The sequence below is a fragment of the Scatophagus argus genome, chromosome 16 (genome assembly GCF_020382885.2).
Source record: "Scatophagus argus isolate fScaArg1 chromosome 16, fScaArg1.pri, whole genome shotgun sequence".
Classification (NCBI taxonomy): domain Eukaryota; kingdom Metazoa; phylum Chordata; class Actinopteri; family Scatophagidae; genus Scatophagus; species Scatophagus argus.
Genome location: NC_058508.1, coordinates 20,892,602 through 20,914,892, shown reverse-complemented (window position 1 = coordinate 20,914,892; position 22,291 = coordinate 20,892,602). Strand labels below are relative to the sequence as shown.

Here is a 22,291-nt window from a genome sequence, read left to right as displayed (position 1 = left end):
GTCCCAACACGAAGCGCTGATGGAAGCCATTTTCTTACTCTCTCTACAGTTTTAACCCATAAACTTTCAGAACAAATAATGACATTATGTTTGAGGCCTGTACACACTCTTGGATATGCCTTGAGTTAATTACTGTTAAAAATGTATTGCATGTGTCTAAACATTTAATTTGGCTATGAAGAAAACCCTCCCACAGGTAAACCAATCAAACCCCACTCAAATCGCAGCCCGTTGGACGGTCAGCGTTGGACGCCGTCATGTTCTGCATGCCGCGCAAAGGTTGGAGGAATGAAAAGCTTCTTGTTTGTGCTGCCACGTCAAAACAGGGATTGCAGTAATTACTCAATGACTCGATTTAGTGTCTTAAACAAGCAGGATCACGAGAGGAAGCCCACACGCAGCGGGAGCTTTTGTGACACCAGGACCAGGAGTGTCGGCCCTCCGCACTCTGCAGGTCTTTAAACATGTCACTTTTCATTTCTTCCCACCACGTCTGCAGCTCCTTAAGGCTGCTGAAAGCTGCTCGGCAGGCAGAGACTAGATGTTATCAGACGGTTAGAGTCCTTGAACGGTTTCCCTCCGGGGATACAATGAGTGAGAAACCTCATGACCTGAGAGATGAGCTAATAAAAGACATCAGGCTCTGGCTTTGTGTGTCTGTTGATGGTTTGAGAGAAAGAACGCTGAGAATAATCTGACTGAGGAGAAATCATGCAGAACAGATTTTTGGCTGTTCGTTATTTATTTATTTATTCTTTTTTTTTAGCACACCAGCTTCCAGAGTATCAACACTCAATACAGGCATTCGCAATCAGCTCCTGGTTTCTATGGAGACTCCACCTACACAGGCAGCAGTGGAGGCAACACAAACGTCTTCATAAAGGCAATAATCTGCCCCCACCTCCCGTCTCTTCGCACGGTTTCAAATGCAGCTTTATCAGCACCAAGTCGACGGCAACATTCACACATGTTGTATGTTGTGTGTGTGTGTGTGTGTGTCTGTGCAGGGACAAAAATCTGTCCACACAGTCGCATTGTGTCCCCAGAAGTGATGGAAACGTGACTGTGTGTGTGTGTGTGTGTGTACAGGTCAGCTCTGCTGTCTGGAGGTCAGAGAGACGACCTCAGCCCACCACTGTCATCACGTGACTCAAGGATTTTTGTTGTCACACCAGCTCACATTGACTTGTTTATGGTATGGAATTAGGAAGCCCCAGGAGCTCGAGAAGCCGCTGCTCTACTGTGCGCCGCCATCTTGTCTTCACTCGTCTGGTTTTGGGAGGAACGAGGACTTTCTGCTGGAGGAAAGGCCTTCAAAACGTCTGAGTTTGGTTTTTAAATGCTGATAAGATGCCCAAGTTGTGCTGCTGATTCCAAAAACTGTTCTTTTTTTCAATGTTGAAAGACATGAAGTTATTTTTCAGCAAAATCTTCATTTATTTAAACATAAGAAGTCAAACCGTCAACGTTCGTAGCTACCGTAGCTAACTTAGCGACTCAGACTTTGTACCTGGTAAACACCTGCAAACCTCCCTAACGCCTGCAGTTTGTGTGCGAAGCCTGCGTTCGTCTGTGCCATAAACTGTCATGTGCGAATACCTGGCAGCTGCCCGTCGTTTGCCCTCACCTGGTCACACTCTGCCTGCTGTTCAAAGGAGCTACGCTAACACGCCCAGAAAGGCAAAAAAAACATTCATAGGAGTTTAATTTTACTAAGACTGATCGTTTTGTTTGATGAATTTTTTGGGGAGAGGGTCATGAAGCGTTAAAACATGATGACAGCCGTTCAGCGTTTTGCTGAAAATCCTCGACAGAAGCTTGAAATGTAAGAAACGGCCCAACATCTGCCCACAGTTCTGCCATCTGTGCACCTGAGCGTGTAAAGCGCTCGCGCGTTAATGAGCTTCACGAAGCTTTATGTTTATTTATATGTTGTCTCGTTCCCTGCAGACTCTCCCCATTGCCGTGTATGTGCTTTGCTCAGACAGATTTCCCCGTGGAATCATTATGAGCTAACAAAGCTGCAGGTAATTAGCATTTTCTAGTGTCTGTGAACGCTGCATGATATAAAGTACCGTGAGGTTCATGTGTTATTTCCATGATGAGGTAAAACATTTCTGTGGTTGAGCATCGGCGAGCAAAAGCGTCTCCACTGGTTACTGGTTTTAATTTTAAAATCACGAGATAACTATTTTTTTTTTCAGAAACACTTTTGCATTTTATTGCGCTTCATATTGTGCGTAGTATTTAATATTTATGTTCTATTATATATTTGTATTATTTGATTACTCAGTTTTTATTGTCATCTTGTAGAATTAACTTTTTGGCTCCTTTTTTTCCTTGAATTGTGTGTGTATGTGTGTGTGTACCTGACCCTTCATGTGTCATCAGGGTGCAGCCATCTTGTGTTAAAAGGACAAACCTGCTGCCTTCCTAACCATCTGACAGCCTACACAGCCCCCCAGTGGAGACAACTGGAACTACAGCCAGAATCAAAACAACACTGAAACAGATGTTGAAACAAACCGATGCACAAACGGGCTTTAAATTAATTTATTTTTTTTTTTTAAAAAAAAGCATTTCTCCACTGAAGCAGAACATTGACTTTTTTTTTTTCTTTTCTTATTGTTTGGAACGTGTACAATCATAAAACAGACTCGCCAGGTCGCCGGAACAGAGTAAAATTATCAAGCAAGGAGGACTGGAGGGGCGGGTCTGCCAACACCACAACGTCAACACAGCCGGGGGGACCAGGAGGAGGAGGGTGGGAGGAAAACAACAGAAGAAGAAGAAGAAGAAGAAGGGAAATGAAAACACAAACATTTAATCAAGTGCAGGTCTGGTTCGGACAAAGCATTTTGTTTTCCTCCGTTCAATTTACAGTTCACAACTTCGGTTTGTCGGGTACATGCAAGGTCAACATCTGGAACTACACATGGAGATTTCATATGGTTACATCGGTTATCTGTGCGAGTATTAAAATATGTAGGCATAACTAAGCAAATTCATATGGATATGTCAGAACGAGGGGAAAAAGAAACGGATATTAGGAAAAACTATTACACTGTTTTCACCCAACAGAAAAGCAAGTCCACGTAAAAAAAAGAAGAAAAAAGTGAGAAAAGTGAGTTTCCTAACTTAGTTACCGAAATGTCATCGACCTCATTTTGTACGCTTCCTTTCATTAAATTATTACTTATCTACGCAAGTGAAAATACATTTAAAAAAAATCCTATGCTGCACATTTGAACAACAAAATACTGCATATCTACGTACAGCTGCGATAAAGGAAGGTCAGTATTGTGAGGCGGCTAGCTGCCAGAGTTTCAGGAATATTGGCTCCGAGTTGATCCCTTTCTGACGACCGTTTGTTTTTGTTTTCCTCTTTAACCGCTGAACTCGTCACACTCGCCGCTCGGTTGGTCACTTCGTCCCGACGGGTCCGGGGGAGGATGCTTCTCTGCTGGCGACCGGAGGCTCCCCATCTGCTCTGAGGTAGGTGCGACAGAAAGGTGGCGTCCAGCCCAAGCCGAGTCCCCGCTGGACCGCTTGAGGTCAAAGGTCAAGCTCTTAATAAGGGTTAATTGTTGTTAAGGCTTCCTGTGGTCTTGGTTTAGTCACTCTCCTGTTTCAGGGTCTCACAGGGGACACCTTTCAGTTCATCTTTGTCCCATTACTTTGTTTTGTTCTCAACCCACAGTCCGGGCTTTAAAAGAAAAAAAAAGGGGGGTGGACACGATGGTTTCCTTTCAATGCTCTCGAACAGAAACTGAAAACGAAAAGAAGCCTCTCCGTTTGGCACCTCGGGAGTCAGGAGGAGGAGAAACAAAACGAATGGCGGGGACGAGAGAGGGAGAGAGAGAGAGAGAGAGAGAAACCGTGGAGGGAGGAGGAGAAGGTGATGGTGGTGGTGATGGTGGTAGGGGTCATGTGGCATGTGGTTGTACAGATTAGTTGGGTTGGCTGCCCGAGTCGTTAGCTGCAGACGAGTCCGAGTCTGTGGCCGGGGCCGACTCGTCCTCTGATTTGATGCGCTTGGCGTCCGGCTGTTCATTGGTCAGCTGGTCCCCGTTCTGTCGTTTGGTGGGGAGGGAGGCGGAGACGGAGGCGTGGGCCGCCAGCAGGTGAAGGGGGCTCGCCGCGACTGGGGCTGAACGGGAGGAAACAGAAGAGAGGCGGTGGGTTAACACAGGAAACACTTCACACTGCCTGGAAGCTGGAGGCCTGCGGGCCTCAGACTTCGATTCAGAGGTGGAAGAGAAGAAAGTCTTCACTGCTGAACACAAGCAACGCTGAACGGCATCTCATGGTTCGCCTTTTTCAGTTCAGTAGCAGTTTCAACTGACAAAATGTTTAAGTTGAGTTCGGGCGAGATGTCCCTGAATCAGTTAGTTGGTTAATTCAAACATGAAAGATTTTAAAAAGCCAAAAGTGTCAGGTTCCACTGTGTCAGACATGAAGATTTGCTGCTTTCTTTCCCCCCGTCTTGTACGACTGTAGATTTAATCAGATCTAAACCTCACCTCAGGATGTGGGAAATGTCACGATTAACACCTGACACCTTAAAGACCAAAATGCTTAACTGGTCGATTGAGAAGGAATCAGCACATTAATCCATAAATCAAAAATAATTGTTATCTGCAGCCCAACATTTACGATCACCTGTCAGCTCTGCGGGACTGTGGCAGCAACACGTTATTACAGGCTGTAATTACATAATTACGGTGAATCGAGTGTAAACATGTTGGAAGCTCCAGATTTGAGGCCTGCCTTCCCTAAACGATCAGAGGCATTTCACCCAGGTGTGGAGGCACACAGGTAGGATAATCCAAATAATCCTCACTGCGTCTGAAAGCCACATCGAGCTGTAAAACATCTAAAACTCGGCAAGCTGTGGGCAGCCGCCGTTCCTCACCTGAGCTGGCGGCTCCCTGGATGGCAGTGGTGATGCTGTGGGTGCCGTTCTGCGTGATGGCCTTGATGGGCAGCTGGTGCTGACCCACGGGGGCCTGCTGCACTATGGTCACAGTCTGCAGGGGGGCGGCTGGCTGGCTGCTCTGGATGATGCGACTGGAGCCGCCTATCGAGGTGATGGTGGGAACCGTCTCCACTTTGACTGAGAGGAGGACGCAAACGTTCGGTCAGCGAAGGTTCATGTGGGAGTGAAAATGAAAACAATGGAAAAAGGAGCCCATAATGAGACACACTGCTTTCACTGGCTTAGCGAAGTGCAGCACGCACACACTGAGACGCGACGAAGCACCTAGTAACTGGACTGACAGCTGATAAAGACACGCCCCTCCCGCCTCACCTTTGACCTCTGCGTGCTCGCCGTTCTCCTGCAGCTCGCTCTTGTTGATGATGGTGGCCGACTGGGCGATGACGGTGGTGGCGGGGCTGAGGGACCCTGCTGGGATCTGCTGCAGGACGTGGACCGTCTGCACAGCAGGCTGAGAGGTGCTGGTGCTCACTGGGGAAGCCATGGTGTAGGTCACCGGCTTAATGGTTTGAGGTAACGGACGCTGGACTGCTATGAGTACCGGCTGGTTGTTAACAGGCGAGCCTGGAACACAGGATTATCAGCCTGATTAGAGGACGTTCACTCAACAGAGAGCTCTCACATTGAGATCATTACGGCTGCTTCCTGCTTTGTGCAGAGGCCAGGCAGTGAGCGCCAGCCTGCTAACCATGTTGCTAACACGAGCAGCCAGAACACAACCTGGGAGCTGCGAGCAAGCCAGAAGCAGCGCTGGCCTTAGTGGTGCGGTTGTGTTTTCAAGAGCGTCGCTAACAACAATGATGACATTTGACATTTGTATTATCTTCCATTTGGGACAAATGCCATTAATACTTTTAAAGGATTTGTTTCTGAGTCAATCACCACAAACAAATGTTCAGCCCGCACTCAGACATGTTGTGGCAGGGACAAAAGCCCGAGTCAGCATCCAGAGAAGTTAAAGCAGTGAAAACCACAAGCGCACACAGACGAAGCCTCGTACCTGGTGTGTTTTGTGCAAAGCGTGCTTCCTGGATGACTGCCAGTTTGGGCTGGACCGCGGCGGTGGTGGTGGTGGAGGAGGCCGAGGACGTCTCCAGCTCCAGAGGAACGGGGGAGCCCTCTCGCGATAGGCTGTCGGGGGTCTGGACGCCGCTGGAGTGAGCGGAGAGAACCCCCGAGTGATTGGGGGACGCCGGGGCGCTCCTGAGGGTGAGACGGGTGAGTCAGGGTCACGGTCACATCACAGTGTTGGTACACTCAGGCAGTCATGTCTCATCATGACGCGATATTGATTCTTTGATCCAATTTTAAGAGACGAAGGCTGACGCAACAAAAGCTTTAACAATAAAAAAAGTGAGATCACAACAATAACTACAGACTGCGCAGCTGTACTGTGTAGGAGGTAACACGGCTGAGTATGAATTTCTGTGTGCGTGTGCCCCACGTGTGTGTACACACACGATCCAAGGAGGTCAGGTCAGTGATCGGTGATTAAGATCATCTCATTTCACGTGAGCTTTTTTCTTCTGTTTTCTAATCTGTTTAAACCTGATCATTTTATGGCTTGTCTGTTTTATTTTGCTGCCTCTGAAGCACTTCGTAACACAGAAGTTGAAAAGTGCTGCAGAAACAAAGGTCGTCATTATAAATCAGGAGGAGACAGGAGGTTTTCGGTGGAGACTGAAAGGACAGTTGAAATGAATGAGTGAGCGTGTGAATGAAAGCAGACCTGGAGGACAGGGGTCCGTGCGGGGTCCTGAAGCAGGGGACTCCCCGGGGCCTTCGTTTCCTGAAGGCCTGCTCGACGAGCTTTCCCTCTGAGGACGGGTCTATCCTCCAGAACGACCCTTTGCCCGGCTCCTCCTGCGACCGCGCCACTTTGATGAAGTAACGGTTCAGCGACAGGTTGTGGCGGATCGAGTTCTGCAACACAAGATCGTCAAACGCTTTTTTTGTGACCGTTCCCCCACGAGGACAGCGAGGTGTCGCTGCTCTGCAGCAGGTCCAGGACTCACCTGCCAGCCCTTGTCTGCGGTCCTGTAGTACGGGTAGTTCTTTGTGATGTGGTTGTAGATTCCGTTTAGTGTGAGCTGCTTGTCCGCAGCCAGCGTTATGGCCTGGACTATCAGCTGTGCATAGGAGTACGGAGGTTTGGAGTCATCCTGTGGAGGAGGAGCAACACACACTTAGGAACCAGACCACAAACGGCTGCAGCAAAACAAGTCGTCCTCGTGTCAGATACCGAGTTCAGCACTCCAAACTGCCCGAGGTCGACAGCATGGCTCAGAGGTGTGGTGTGAGAATCACCATCGGACAAAATGATTAAAAATATCCACCAAAATAATCGCTCATCCTTTGCTGGAGCCCTTGTTGTGCATAGAGTTGGAATTTTCTCTGTCTGGCTTCTAAACATTTTGCACACATGAGCAGCCTGACAATAACAAAGACTGTGAGAGAGGAAGAAGGAGCCGTTGAGTCTGAAACGCTGTGGTTGTGAAGACACATTTCAAAGCAGTCTGGGATGGAAGCACAAAGGGCCCTGTGGGTGTGTGTTAGAGGTTAGAGGTGAACACAATAAAATATTATCAGGACAGTGCAGGATATTGTTGTGACAAACCACTTCCTCACTTCCCTCTTTGAAAGCATCTGCTCCGCTGCGGAGCTGGCGGCAAAGTTACTTTCACTTTCAGCCGTGCTTGTGGCTGCTGTGTGCAACAGTGTGTCAAAATGTCAACGAGTGAGAATACAGCTGTTACCATCATGCCATGCTGATCAGAGCCGAGCCCCCCTCCCCCGACCGGACCTCCTGCTCTCACCTTGGGGCTGTCCCCTCCGGAGGCGTCTTTGTCGTTCTCTGGCTGTGAGTTGTCGTTTATTAGCTGCAGCTCTGCAGAGCTGACCATGCGACCGCCCATCCTGTAGCCTGACGAGCCTGCGCCTCGCGGGCTGGAGGGGCACGAGTTAGCAGCACTGCGGGGAAACACAACAGCTCACAACTTACTGTGAATATAATTTAAGGAAACAAACATCCAACTGACCCTCTGGAGCAAGTATCCCGTCCCGTCCCAAATGGGCCACCGTTCGTTATGATCCTGGCTCGGCTCATCCGCAGTCTGTGCTGCAGTGGCCCACTTCTGACCGACTTCTATGCAAATCGTGCAACCTCCCAGATCGTCTGGAAAGACTGCAGTCACTTCGGGAGCCTCGATGAGGCTTAAAGCAACAACACATTCAAATCTTTATCAAAGTCTAACAAGCAGGGCACGTGGAGGCCTGGGGACAATACGGGACAATTTCCATATTTGATGGGCATCTCAGCACTCAGGGGACGCTGGAGATGTTGGTAAACCAAACAAAGAGGAACCTGCGCTGCACCTGCAGCCTCTTTCATTACGCTGCCGGCAGTGAACACGTTTCATCACATGACCTTCACATGGGCCTCGTTTGCCAGAAGAAACCCGGCAGGTTTTAGGCCATCTGGCTGAGATCAGGGGCTGAGAGGATCTACGAGTGCGAGACGGAGCCACCGTCAGTCGTTGAACTAAGTCTAAGCTGATCCTCACACCGGGGCCAAATGAAGGTCGGCTGACGGCTCAAGGTCGGCCAGGTCTTACCACCACGCACTGAGCTGGGACCTTCGTTCAGATAAATGCGCCTTTACAGAGCGGATGGGAAAAGAGTGAAACAAGCACAGCTCGACCTGACCTTCCCTGATATATTTACACATACATCTTATTAAACTGTGTCCTGGATGCATTTCAACGATTGTTCCTGACAAGAACTTATTTCACGCGCATTTCAGGTTGATTTCCACCAACCTTATCAACTTTACGTAGTGACCTTCAAAAACAGCCTCAAACCAGAGAGGTGAATGTATTCTGACAAATGTTGAGTGAAACCGTCGCAGCAGCAGTAGCAGGTGAATTCTGAGTCACACAAAGAAAAGTCACTTCCTGCTTGCTTTAAGCAGCTGAATGGCAAAGAGACGAGTACCTGATGGTGCCAGTAGGCGATGGCAGGGGGCTCATTAGGTGAGCGATGTTGTCTGGAATGTTGATGGTCAGGGGGGAGATCTGGGGCTGCACTGGTTTCACTGGGGACTCCGGAGCTTCGCGCTTCACTTTCTTCCCACTGGACAGGGCGGTGAATGTGATCTTGATGTTTGTGCTGGGGAACCTGAAGGTGCACCTGTGAAAGGCAACAGATTTTTTTTAAAGGGGATGTTGTTAAACAGGAGGCGCTCGTCGATGAGCTGATAAACCTCAGCTGCGGCTGACTTTAATTAGCTGAGAGGGTGCAGGTTAATTAAATCTGAACACGGCGGCTTGATGAAGCTCCCTCCTTCCAACAGCCGTCTAAAAAATCTTTGTTGCAAGCTGCAAACGGCAGAGGATTTATGAGCGAGCGCTGCTTTACTACACTGCAGAGGATTGAAGCGCCAAGCCGAGCTGCTCCGATGTGGCGGACGGGCCTGAATTAGACAGAGTGGTAAAAATAAAAGACATGCTTAGAGCCTCAGTGCTGTGTCAACAGTTAGAAACCATGTCTCAGTGCGCTTCTTTCCTGGGGTTACTGGTGCTTTAAAAAGGTGCTGACTGATTTATATGTTCATTAATGTTAACAGGAAATGAACTGACAGCAATTCTGATTACATATCAAGAACAAAGTGATAACTGTTCATTACTTTTGTCTGTAGATCGAATGACTTTGGGTTTTGGACAGTTTATAGAATACATGACAAGTGAAAAATATTGGTTGGTTAATCAATAACGAAAGCGATCAACACTTTAAGCTCAGTTACATCAGCCTGCTGTGATACTTTCCAACATTTTCCTGCAATGACTTTCAACTCAGTATAAAGAAGTAAGAAATCCTTATGCTTATGTTACGAGTTTATGAAAACTTTATAAAACCTCAGGGCTTAAAAAATGACTAAAACGCAAGCTTGAGCTTTTGAATCCGACATTTTACAGGACTGTCATGAACACCTGTACAGTCTGACGAAGACAACCGGCTTGCACTGCTGACATTCACTACTGGATTCTGTGGCTTGACATAAAAACAATTTACTGAAAAATGTCTGCATCATTTCTCCATTTGTGCAGCAACACAAAGGACTCGGGAATGTGAGGACGTTGCCAACGGAAACTGAGCAGGTTTTAAGATGGAGTCATTAAAATTTGATAAAAACGGGCTCATCTCTGGGAGACATCTGACTGCTGAACGGAAACCGTCAACGCTCACGGACACCAACAAAGAAGTCGTCTAAACCACGGTTGGCGTCAGGCCGCCCGACGCTGGCGCAGGCAAATGTTGGTTTTCATTTAGTTAAAGAACACCACGCACAGCAGGGTTTCCTCTCGTCGGGCCCTCGCAGAGCTGGCATCCGTTTCCTCGACACCACTCACTCCCTCGCAGGAGGAGGACTGAAACCCTCCCTGGAGCCAGACGGGTGAGGGGAGACGCTTTCATCATGCATGTGCCCTCCAAGCACCCTTTCAGGAAGGGTAAAGCCTTCTCTGTGGCCCTCACAAAGATGGAGAAGATCCTTCAATAAGATCAGCACAATCCTCAACATCCGGCGGCTTTGCAGATATGATCGGGATGTGTGAGCACCAGATGTGTCTAAACATATCAATCAATGACAAACTCACTCTCTCCTGCTCAAATGGTTCCTACAACCAGATCGTCTTGTGTCCTGATCAGATCAGTCACTAAGACCTCAAAAATATCCAAGCTTATTAATTACAAGGCCTTTGTTGTATGAAATGGTTCAAAATGGTCTAAAATGAGCAAAGTCTGCACATTAGGTGAGATTAGGTGGATATCTACATATCCAGGAAACAGAAAGTAAACAAACCACACAACAAATTGCTAAATGAACTGAACAGCACCGCATGCTGATAGCTCATTGATACTTAGACGTGTTTACTTGTCTGAGCGAGGCTCAGTGGTATGGAAAGCGGCGTCCTTGTTGCTGGGAGTCCCCCTCAGAGCTCCCATTCACTGGAGCCTCTTGATCAACCCCATTTTTCTCCTGTACGAACAATGAGGCCTGAACTCCACCAACACAAACGCACCGTTGCTACGCTGCCGAGCCGTGTGGACGGCAACAAACAAGAACACTTCGGCTGAAAGCTTTCACTTGATTTTCACCCCCACCCACCCTGCTGGAAAAAAGAGAGAGAGTCAGAAGAATGTAAACAAAAGAAGACAGCAAGACAGGAAGAACAACAACTTGGAGAGAAATCTGTGAGTGTGGGAGAGGACAGGGAGGGAGGGGAGGGGAAGGCTGTTCCTTTCTGTTAAGTCTGTTTACATCACCAAAGAGGAATCCCTGGAACACAAGCGAGCAGTCTGCAGCTCTGCCACTTCTCTCATGCTGTCCATCGTCCTATCGTGGACGCAGAGGGTCGATTAAGTGCCCTCTCTAGCTTAAGGATTACAGTAAAGCACATGCTAGGCAGCTTCTTACTTAAGGAAGTACATGTAGTAAAGGCTGCTGCTGATTAAAAGCTCTTCATTGGCAATCAGCCTGATCGATACAAGAATCTGTAACCACTGAAGCTCCTTCCTTGTTCCTTGTTGTGCACTGGTGTAATGAAATGCACTGTGTGTCTGCCTGACATGGCTGAGAGTGACGCAGATTAACCAATTTAACTTAAAAACCTCAACACAGAAACGCTCAGCTGCTGAAAATATTTTTCTGCAGTTTCAAGTCAAACAAGCTTTTCCTTTGTAAGATACACAGAAAGTGGTTTTATGCTGAGGGGTTGCACAACAGCTGTGAGCAGTGTGGGAAGTCTGGTTAGTGTTGGCAGAGGCTGGTAGCTTTGTCTACATTGTAACTCACTTTAGTGAATAAATCGAAACCACTTTTTGGAGAGCTCAAATCCCAAATAAATCTGCCTGGTCAAAATGTAAACAAACTGGTTGGTTTTATTTTTAATCTTCCCATTCTGGGTTGAAGTTTATTTTTATTGTCAATCCATCTGTCCATTACTTTTTACAACTGACTGATTTACATTTCAAGTTTTATTCTGTGGACACACACTGACTAAACTGCTTCTCTTATTCCACCAACAAAACAAAACCACATACTGATTTTTTTCTTTCCGGATGAAAAACTTTAACGACGAAAAAAATGTTTCAGATGAACTTTTTGATGAACAGAATAACTGATTCAGGTCTACTTCAAACTGTTTCATTTTTCACAACCACAACCCAAAGACGTCTGGTTGATCGCTTATCAAAATGTTTTTGATTAGTTTTCTGCTGAACCCGACTCACTCCTACTTCATTATTTATTTGTAACTTTATCTGTATGACTGAGTGAATATATGGCTCACAGCCAAAACAAGCAGCACGTTTACTGGAACACACAAGCCAAGCCTTACGGGCCCACAGTACAGTTAAGGACAGACCTGGACTACAGATCCCCCCTGTGTGATGAATGTTTGTTTGGAGAGCAGGCAGCACATTTCACAACAACACACCATCAACGGTGCTCAAAGTAAAACAATGCGACGGTGCAGGCTGCAACACGCACAACATGGCTGAACCAGCCTGCCAGACGAAAATGACGGCTTGTTTCATTTCTTACAAGCTAGCTATCAAGCTCGAATTATTGTTTAATAGGATAACGTTGGAAAATGTTTTGTTGAAAAACGCCGCAGAGCCAATAGAGGCCAAAGGTCCCGCAGGCTGTGGCGCTGTGAGCCGGCAGGGCGGGGACGGGCTGGTTTGTTTACGTTTAGGGGTCGAGAGGAGCTCCATTCACAACTACAGGGGAGCTGCGGCTAACTGCCGGCTAACATGTTTGCATGACAACAAGGGCGAATGTTTACACTATCACGGGACATACATTTCTGAGGTAGAAGCGAGCACGTGATAGAGAAACGCACTCCAAGTCAACATCAACAATAGCTTCCCCATAGCTAAGAGCTAGCTCAGTTATTTTGGCTAAGGAGCTTCAACACAGGCACTGTGGTATGCGGCTAACGCTAAGTTAACCTCAGGAGGGAATGTGGAATAAGGGCAGGCGGCTAATTAACACAGCTGCTAGCAGAAATGTCAACAAAGAAAACTGCTTTGGAAACAGGATGCGGAGTTCTTGCTAACATGCTAAAACACGTGGCCCCCTTCAACCCTGCTGGCCAATATAAACCCAATGTTGTTAACTGTTCACTTTAGCTGGCTGGCTACTAGCGCTAGCATCCACATGTTCGCCGAGAGGGGGGAACTTACACTCGCGGTAGCTGCAGAGGAGGGGCACCCCGTCTGAGGAACACTCCGTCTACAAACACCCCGTTTTTACCGAGACATCTCAGGTAGAAATCCCCGCTGCTGGTGCCGTCGTCGCTGACGTTGAACACCTCCAGATGCCTCCGCGAGATGAAGCTGGAGTGGCCCATGCTCACGTCCACGGAGCCCTGGGACGAGTTCCGGCCGATGGTCACCGAGCGCTTTTTCATCATGTATTCGAATTCACGGCCCTCGAGCCGGGCGACCGGCCCAGACGATCCGCTCACCACGGCCATGTTTCGTGTACAAGTCTGTAAACGTCAAATATTGGGACAAATAAAACCCAAGACTACAGACGCCCGAATGCGCCCTTTCAAATGGTGGAGCAAATCAATAAAAGGGGCATCAAATTCAAAACAGGAATTTAGAGGGGAACATGCGAGGCCAGGGACAGCGGCTCCGACCCACCGCCGAGAGAAAGGGTAGCAGAGAGATCCAACCAAACCAGCAGGAGAAGGATATGTCTTGAGTGACAGCGCATTCCACCAATGAGAAGGCAGAAAGCCGATGCAGGCCTACACTTGCGACCAATCAGGGTTGAGACTTCATCCGAGGACACATTCAAGGTCGGTTGGTGGGTAGCAGTACGCGCATATGCAGTTCGGCGGAAAGTAAGAGGCGGAGTGTAGATTTGAAGCACGCAGTGAAGGAGCGGACCAACGAGTTTACACGTGCAGTCAGCCACAGTAACCACCGCAGCGAATGATAATCGATAATCTGTCACAATGCATCGATTTCATAGAGTGATCCCGCGTTGAAACCGACAAACACGCACGTATATTAGATCATTTTGCAGGATCGAGATGCCTCCAGTCTCCACGTCGCAGTAGCGTGAAGACACAGTGCACGCTGGTCTTCCTCCTCCACTACATGCTCCATGCCTGGTTTTCCACGTCGCTCCTTCTGCAGCATCTTGTTACTGTGTAATGATGAGGTTAGACTGTCTTTTCAATGATTATCGTTACAGTCTGTAATCAGTGCAAACAAATGGTGGGGCAGACAGGCAGGACTGCTTCACGTTGCTGTGCTGGGGCTGCAGGTTTGCAGTCCTGTGCCGTCCTGTCTGCGGGCCTTGTTATCATCGGGGTGAGTGACCCTGCCATCTGTAGGCCACTTGTTTGTAAACACTGAGGGACCGCCTGTGCGGAAGTGGTGCGCTTGCGCGAGCGCACGTGTGCGTGCCACCGGCCGAAGGCCTCTTTATCAGTGGATAGCACCTCCAGCAAGGTGCGAAGTGATGATCAGGCGTTAACAGCGTTTCATTGCAATGCAGCATCCGGTTGAAACCAAGGTTAGACATCCTCAGGCTAAATTATTATCAAACAGGAAGCCACTTTATGTCCTCGAGGACACGAAAATGCCCTTGAAAGTGAATCATCATAACAGAGAAGAAGATAAAGGCGCTTTGTGTGATTTCCTTTGTGAAAATGATAATAAAAACTGAATGGAAAAGATTTTACGTGTCATTCTTTGCCACTTCTGGGGAATGTTAGTCCTTGTGGCTCTAAGGATATAATAACTGTGTAGAACTGATACACACAATTAGTTTGTGACAGAAAATTAAGAGGCAACATTTTTCTTCTATAATTTATGTCAGAATCACTTAACAATTTCCTGCGAGATCAATAAAGTTCTTATCTTATATAAAATGTCAAACAATCCCCTGGCTTCTCAAAATCTGTTATTTATTTGTTGTTTATTTTTTATTTGTTATTTTTGTAGCAGAAAGCTTTGGGGAGACATTTTGAGAATATTTGAACATGGTGGGTATGCAACCCCCTCCTAATCTAAATGATAATAATCCATATTATATTTCCTCATCCAGGCTTTTTCCCCCATCACTGATGTTGAATTTATGTCAATATCTCAGGTGATTTTCTGCTCATCCAGCACTATAACATACTCTAACACATGCTTTAATGTTTCATCTATACAGCGTGCACACCCTTCTCTCGTCTTGTGAGCACCAGCTTCCTCAAAGCAAAACAAGAAGAAATCTTCAAAAAACGCGTCTGAGTCACCTTTAAAAACAAGCGGCTCACTTCTTTGTTCAAGTAACTGGAGACTGTCAGTGCTGTTAAAGGGGTGACATTCACTCAAGTGCTGTGCTTAAAGGGATAGTTGGGGTTTTTCTTCTGAAGTGTTACTGCATGAGGCGCTTTTCCACAGTCAGGGTGTTACTACAGTGCTACAGTAGAAAGACGTCAGCGCGGCGGCGGTTTGGAGAAGCAGCAGGAGTGCTGGTGTAAGAAGCTAAGCGACGTACTGCTGTGAACAGGCACAACAGAAAAATGCATTTCAGTTATGCCTCTCTACATCATTTTAAGATTGCTTTATATTTAGAATATCTTCATTGTTTTTTTCTTGCCGTCTGTCTGACATCGAACCAAAGCCGTGATATCCATCTGTGCTCTCCTCAAAGCTACCAGACTCCTTTGACAAAAACAGTAATTTTACCTCACAGATTGCGGGAGATGCTGGTCTGCTGCTTCTTCACTTGGTTTATTTGTTTGCGTTACTGTGCGACTCCTTTGTGTTTTAAAGGATTAATTCAGATTCACCTAAGTCACATAATAACAAACAAACTAGACGATTAAGGCAGAGGCAGAACAGAAACTCCCTTGTTCAGCAGGGTAAAATGACTGTTTTTTGTAACAGGAGTCTGGTGGCTTTCGAAATGGGCGGTCGTTCTGACTTGAGTAGGGAAGCAGAGAGCAGTCAAAGTGGCCCACAGGATCGGTCACATTAACCTTTAACTTCAGCTCTAACCCACCACTGGAGGGAGACATGCACCATCACAATCCTGCACAGATGACATCACAAACTCACCAGCCATTTTAAGCTTTTAGGCTGAAGTGCCGTTCATACAGGGAGCTTCATCACTTCATCGCCTGCCAACAGGCCGATTCATCTGGCCACAGGCAAAGCGCACCAGCATTTACGGGGTTATTAATTGCAAAGTGCAGATTACATTCATACACATTAGGATGACTGCTTTAAATAAATAATTCGAGTGTGGTTTTGATATCACCAATCTCAGATAACAATTCATATCAAGATGATTTAATGAAGCCATTTAGAAACCCACATCTGAAATATTAAAGCACTTCAAATCGAAGGCATCTGAAAGGTTCGTCTGTGTTTCGCTGTACTTCCTGCGTGCTCGTGGGAAAGCACTTGTGCGGTGACAGTCAGTCCCACTTTCCCTGCAGTCCAGGAAGCGTAGTGGCCGCTGAGAGGAATCAACAATTAGCCTAAGCTCTCTCAAAGCACATGAGTGGGATTCATGACTCAGTATCTGCCCAGCAGATTACCTTCAAAAGAGCACATGCTGCATCATGCTGTGCCATCTGATTTGAGCTCAAACCAGCAGACATTTGAGCTCAGCTCCTCTCCCCCCATAAACTCTCCCGGGAAACGCTGCTATGCATTGATGAGTATAGAAGTGATTAAGATTATAATGACATATACCATCAGGGCAACTTGGGGATTTCAGCACGACAGAGAAGGCGGCATCCCTTTGGGGTGGAGGAGGGGCCGAGCAGCAGGGTTTCCATCTCTCTGTAGAGAGAGAGACCCATTACGCCTCTCCTCCATTTCCTCTCTCAGGGGCAGGAACCAAATGGACACATTAATAACACTCTCCATGTCTGAGGGAGCTAATGGTGCCTTGAGTGCTGATTAAGGCTGGGAAGAATTGGTGTATTAGTTTCATCCTCCTCGCTGGCTGCTGTGGTGAACAAACTGAAGCGCAGCGTTTGTTCTCAGTGAGGAAAAACTGCTAATTGGCAAAAGCTGTTGTTGTTGTACGTTTCCCGTCTCTCTACATGCCTCGGCGATGTTTATTCTTTCTGTTCTGTTCTGGGTGGATCTTACCGAAATAACCCCGAGCATAAACCCACAGTGCCTGTTTGGCTGGTTTGTATGGAGGAGCAGCCTAACAGAGAACACGACAGCAGCTCACTTTAAAAGCACGCTTAGTTTAGTCGTTTAGTCGCTACATGACGTGTGCAGGGACGTGCTGAAATATAAATACCAACTCACAATGTACACAGGTGACAACAATGAGATAAATAAGACAGGAAGTGTAATCATGGCGCAGTGTTTGAAAGTGCTGAGAAATACATTTTCCATTCCAACAAAGTCCGGGAAACGCTGCTCCCCATACACAACATGACAACTTGTTTTCACCCTGAAGTCAACGGGTGGAATGCACTTCTTTTTCTTTATCTCCTGGGATTAGTCAAATATGTTCCTGGTCCTGCCTGGGTTTGGATTTATCTGCTTCACAGAGGCACAAGCTCAGAGCCACAGGTCTCACGAATTCACGATGAAGCTCCTGCTTCAGTCCGACCTGCCAGTTCCCTCCTCAGCACCGTCACGTTGCTGAATCGACGGAGTCCGGTCCAGCTCGGCTCAGGCAGGAGTCACAGTATGTCCTGCTTGTTCAGGTTGAGCTCCTCCTCAGACACTGTGAGGTTCCCCAAGTACCAGAATATCCAGAAGATCAGGCTGAGGAAAATCAGCAGAGGCCCGGACAGCACAAAAAAGTCCCAGAAACTCAAAGGTGCGAAGATCCCCACGAAGAAGAGGATGAGGCCGGCAACGTCCATAATCACAGCCAGGGCCAGGAAGAGTGCGGTGAACCTGCTCCGCTCCATGGCCGGGCCCGGTCAGACGGACGGGTGGATGTCGTCTGAAGGTCTGACAGGAGTGACAGTGACTGCTTCCTGTCTTCTGGATCATACTTTATCCTCTGGCAGCACACCTCACATTTCTATCATAGCACAGACTTAGTGGCAGGACTGGTCTCCAAGCAGGACAACGGGTTGAGCTGCTAATTAGCCGCAGCTGAAAGCCCCACAGTCCATCTTCATTGTTCTGCGGGGCCAACTTGTTTTGCACCTTTCATTCCATTAATATGACACATCAGTCGCACCGTCTGCAAGCTGTGTGGCAGATTTATGCACATATATTTCATAATCAGCCGCCGCTGAGCTCGTGTTTACACCGCGATAAGCCTGCTATAATTAATTGGGGCCCCGTGATCTTTTTGTTCAGCTAATGAAACCAAAGTGATTCGGGGTTGCATCAGTGTGTTGCATCTTTTATCAGTTTTATCGGTCGCTCAAAGCTTCCTCCCGACTCCTCTCCCACTGAGTTCAGTGATTTAGCTCAGGAAATTTATTTACCCTTTATATTTAGCTTGGGAGCAGCTCCACAGGGTGGATACACTGCATTCAAGCGTTTCTGAAATATTTAACAGTTCACACTTCATGCACCAGTACAATAATAAATGCTGCCTATTGTGAAGTGACTGTCACAAAGAGGAAATACACGTAATGGAAACTTCTGTGTGAGAACCTTGTTTGACCAGTCAAGCTGCCACCATTTGTCTCTGTTCTGCGGCTTTGACTTGCTGTCCTGCCTACCTGAGCAGGTACGCGCTGCAGAGATTAACTTACTGTGACATTGTTGTGAGTTCGATTAAAGCGCATTAGGCCGTCAGTGGTGTGTTTGTCAGGAGCCATCTTGTGACACAGAGCTGTGACATTTGTACAAGACAGTTTGTGGATTTGAGAGGGTGTGACTCAAATCCATGGCTCAGCCTCTCAGGCTACTTCCCCCAGTGACGTTAGCAGAGATGCTACAGACATCTTAGCAGGTATACACTTTGTTATACAAGATGTCAAGTGAGGACTTTGTTTAATCAACACCAGGATGGAGACAAACCAGTCTGACCAGTGACTGTGTTGCTCTGACAGAAAATCTGCATGACTCGACTTTACTCTGGTAGCATTCAAAACACGCACGAAACATGCGGAACGTGTGACAAAACATTTGTGAAAAAATAAAGGAAGCTGAAAGGATTCAGGAGTGTCAGGAGTAAAAAACTGCAGTTATTGTTCAGAGGTTTGGCTTTGAGCAGAGCTGAGGTCATGTTTTCCAGTGTTTTGTAGCTTCAGTGAAATGAAAAGAAATAAAAGATTTGAGGATTCAGAATTATAATCCTGGCAGCAGGGCTGGATAAACAGCCATGAGGCCCTGGGCCGAAAACGAGCTGTTAGCCCCCACAAGTTTTTATTTTAAGTGGATCTGATTAGATGTAACTAGATTTAACTGAATAATGAAGGTGTTGCCTTCAGGTCCACGTCATCTCAGTTTTATTAAGTGCTTTTGAGGTAAATACAGTGTTAACTTATAAATTTAAAATTAATTAAATGACCATAAACTGATAACCACACAGTGAACCCAGACAGTCTGATTGGTAATCCAGCCTCGCCTGGCAAACCTTTGAAACAACCTTTTGACCATGAAGTTTGGAAATTAAAAGTCCATAAAATACAAACAAGCGATCAGCTGAGTGGATGAAACACAAAATCACTACGTGCTGATAGTTAAATAATCAACTGCTCGATTTAAAACAGAGTAAACACACATTCACTTGTCTTTTTGCTAATGTCTTCTCCTCATATTGCCTGTGTTGAATGGTAGGTGTGCCAGCAGACAAATTTCACACATTTTCATGTTTCCTGAGCACTGACTAAAAGACTCCAGTTCAGGGGAGCCCAAACGCTTTCCTCTGAAGGAAATTCCCTTGATTGTCTGACTTCCTGTGATTACAGAAAATAATTACAATTTGGACTCATTTAAATAGCTCTTTTGGAACTGTTAGGCAATTAACGCAACGTGAAATAAAATGAAAACAGTGGCAACAATGTAGAGACCTTCTTCTGAGTGCTGTCTGAACGGGGTGGGGGTTCCTTGGCCCTCCGTATTTGTAAAATCCTGGCTACGGCCCTGCCCGAGAACATTATGTTTTACCAGAGAAAGTGTAAGAAAGTCTAAGCAAGCTGCCACTTCCTCCCTGCTGCAGCTCATCCAGTCACAGCTGTTCAGCAGAGCAGACATGATGGCCACATTTAAGACGTCATTTTTACGTGAAGGTACACGTTTATGGCATCAGCAGGTGCTGGCAGTTCAGATCTCAACTTTTTCCTCCTTCTGTGGCTCCTGCACCTTCTTCTCCTCAGCAGGGGAGTCCAGACTGTCATCGTACCCTTCGTTGTGGTAGGCTGTGGACTTGCCCCACGTCACCCGGCTGGCTTTGCGCGGAGGTGACCTCACCTGGCTGCAGTCCGTGTCCTCGATACATTTCACGCCTTCCTCCCGTTTTAGCTTCTGGGTTAACCTCTCCGAGATCTTCCTGGCCAGCCGCACGAAGCTGCTGCTCTTCTTCAAGCCGTAGTCCTCGGACACCGGGACGTTGCCCACGTACCACATGAGCCAGAAGCCCAGGCTGATGAAAACGATCAGGGAGCCGCTGTAGATCAAGAAGTCGCCATAAAAGCGGCCGTCGATGCGCAGGTTGGCGAAGATGCCGACGAACAGGAGGATCAGACCGACGACGTCGAACAAGACGGCGATGAGGAACAAAGGCACGCACCCGCCGATCCACCTGAGCAGGTCCATGGTGGAACCATCAGAGCCGCTTCACGCCTGTGTAACGGGAGGATGCTTCATGCTGCACCTGAGCCGAGGCAGCGCACCTGTAGAGAACCGCCCCACCTTAAAGTGAAGATAAACAAGGCTGTGTCCTCAGGCTTAGTGACTGCGCACACAACCTGAACACACACACACACACACACACACACACACACACACACACTGCAGCCGTTTCCCTCCATTTAAAACACCACAGCAGAAGTCCATTAGAAGTACACTGGATGTCACCATGCAAATGAAACAAGACCTGCAGGACTTTGCACATTTGACATTCAAATGAATGTTGACGTACACAGAGTTAAACATCTCATGACTCAGCCCCTGAGTGTGACACTCGCGGGCTGCTGTAAACCAGATCCCGGGCCTCAGAAGGAAAACCTGTTCAGCTCCCGCGCTGTGACTGTAACGTGTTTTTACACAGAAATGGATTTTCCCATTGATGTTTTTTTAAAGCCTGCAGGCCTGTGATGTGTTGATGCGACCGAAACCTTCCATCATTTTAAAATAATGAAACTGCTGGAGAAGTCGGGTTTATCAGCTTTATCTTTGTGTTTTATTTTAAAGCCACGAATAAAGGTTAAATAAAGTGTATTCTGTTTTTTGGCCTGCAGTTAAAACGTGTGTGGTTGTACAAAGTGAAACATTAAGGAAGAAGCTCCAGAGACTCTGATATTATCTTAAACTGGCATTTTGCACCAAGTTGTTGTGATGAGTACTGATCGAGGTTGTCATGAGGTAGTTTTGTGTTTCTCAGTCACGCCTCATGCTGTCACGTGCTAACACACAGCACGTGCTGAAACGGTTTTTGGTTAAAGGTGCCTCCACTGATCATCCATTCATTCATCATTCATTTGGCGTCACGTTTATGTCCAGTATTAACTCTCCTTTTTAACTCTGCTTGTTGGTGTGAGGTTTGGTGCTCGGTGACAGCATTTATGAAAGTACCACACTCAAGTACAAATCGAAGGTACTTGTACTTTACTGGAGTGATTCCGGACTGCACAAAGCTGTAGATTAAAGCAACCAACAGGACACAAAGTAATTCAGATAAGATTCAGCAGTAAAACGTTGACAGGGAACATTTTACTGCACTAAAAGCACTATTATTACTTTACTTTGTTCATACTTTTACATAAGTAAGAGTTGAATCCAGGACTTGTAGTGGACTATTTAGTGAGAGCAAAACGAAACAGTATAATAACATCATATCATACCATTATAATATAGAATGATTATTTTCAAAGCTTATTTCATCACGGTTACTTCAAACAGGCCATCGACTAATTTCAAATGAATTTTCAAAGATGGAGATGAGTGAATATTTGGCATCCAATATGATGAATTCTGGGTCTGAAGGGGTTAATTAAAATGTCCTGTCACATAATATTTAAATCCTATGGAAATGGGCTTTCAGGTCACAGCAGTCAAATCTTTTGGCTTTTACATACATCTGAAGATGAATGCATTCAGAGTTTCCTTCAG

At 46.8% G+C, this 22,291-nt stretch overlaps 1 protein-coding gene across 1 annotated transcript; it reads right to left on the bottom strand.

Annotated features, from left to right (window-relative positions):
• Nucleotides 1–2,538: 2,538 nt before the first annotated feature.
• Nucleotides 2,539–14,611, bottom strand: LOC124073008 (forkhead box protein K2-like). The gene is made up of 9 exons (XM_046414870.1): nt 13,247–14,611; nt 8,993–9,187; nt 7,816–7,969; nt 7,015–7,161; nt 6,729–6,922; nt 6,000–6,202; nt 5,312–5,563; nt 4,916–5,116; nt 2,539–4,150 (listed from the first exon to the last, which is right to left on the bottom strand). Exons 1-9 carry the CDS (start codon nt 13,537–13,539, stop codon nt 3,951–3,953), a joined length of 1,839 nt encoding a protein of 612 aa, XP_046270826.1. The 5' UTR covers nt 13,540–14,611; the 3' UTR covers nt 2,539–3,950.
• Nucleotides 14,612–22,291: the final 7,680 nt, after the last annotated feature.

What these genes read in the sequence shown, in the direction of transcription:
- LOC124073008 (XM_046414870.1), bottom strand. Translation starts at nt 13,539, where the DNA reads ATGGCCGTGGTGAGCGGATCGTCTGGGCCGGTCGCCCGGCTCGAGGGC. An exon ending in CCGGAGGGGACAGCCCCAAG is followed by an intron (nt 7,162 to 7,815) that starts GTGAGAGCAGGA and finishes CCTCCTCCACAG; the next exon opens with GATGACTCCAAACCTCCGTA. An exon ending in CACGGACCCCTGTCCTCCAG is followed by an intron (nt 6,203 to 6,728) that starts GTCTGCTTTCAT and finishes TCTCACCCTCAG; the next exon opens with GAGCGCCCCGGCGTCCCCCA.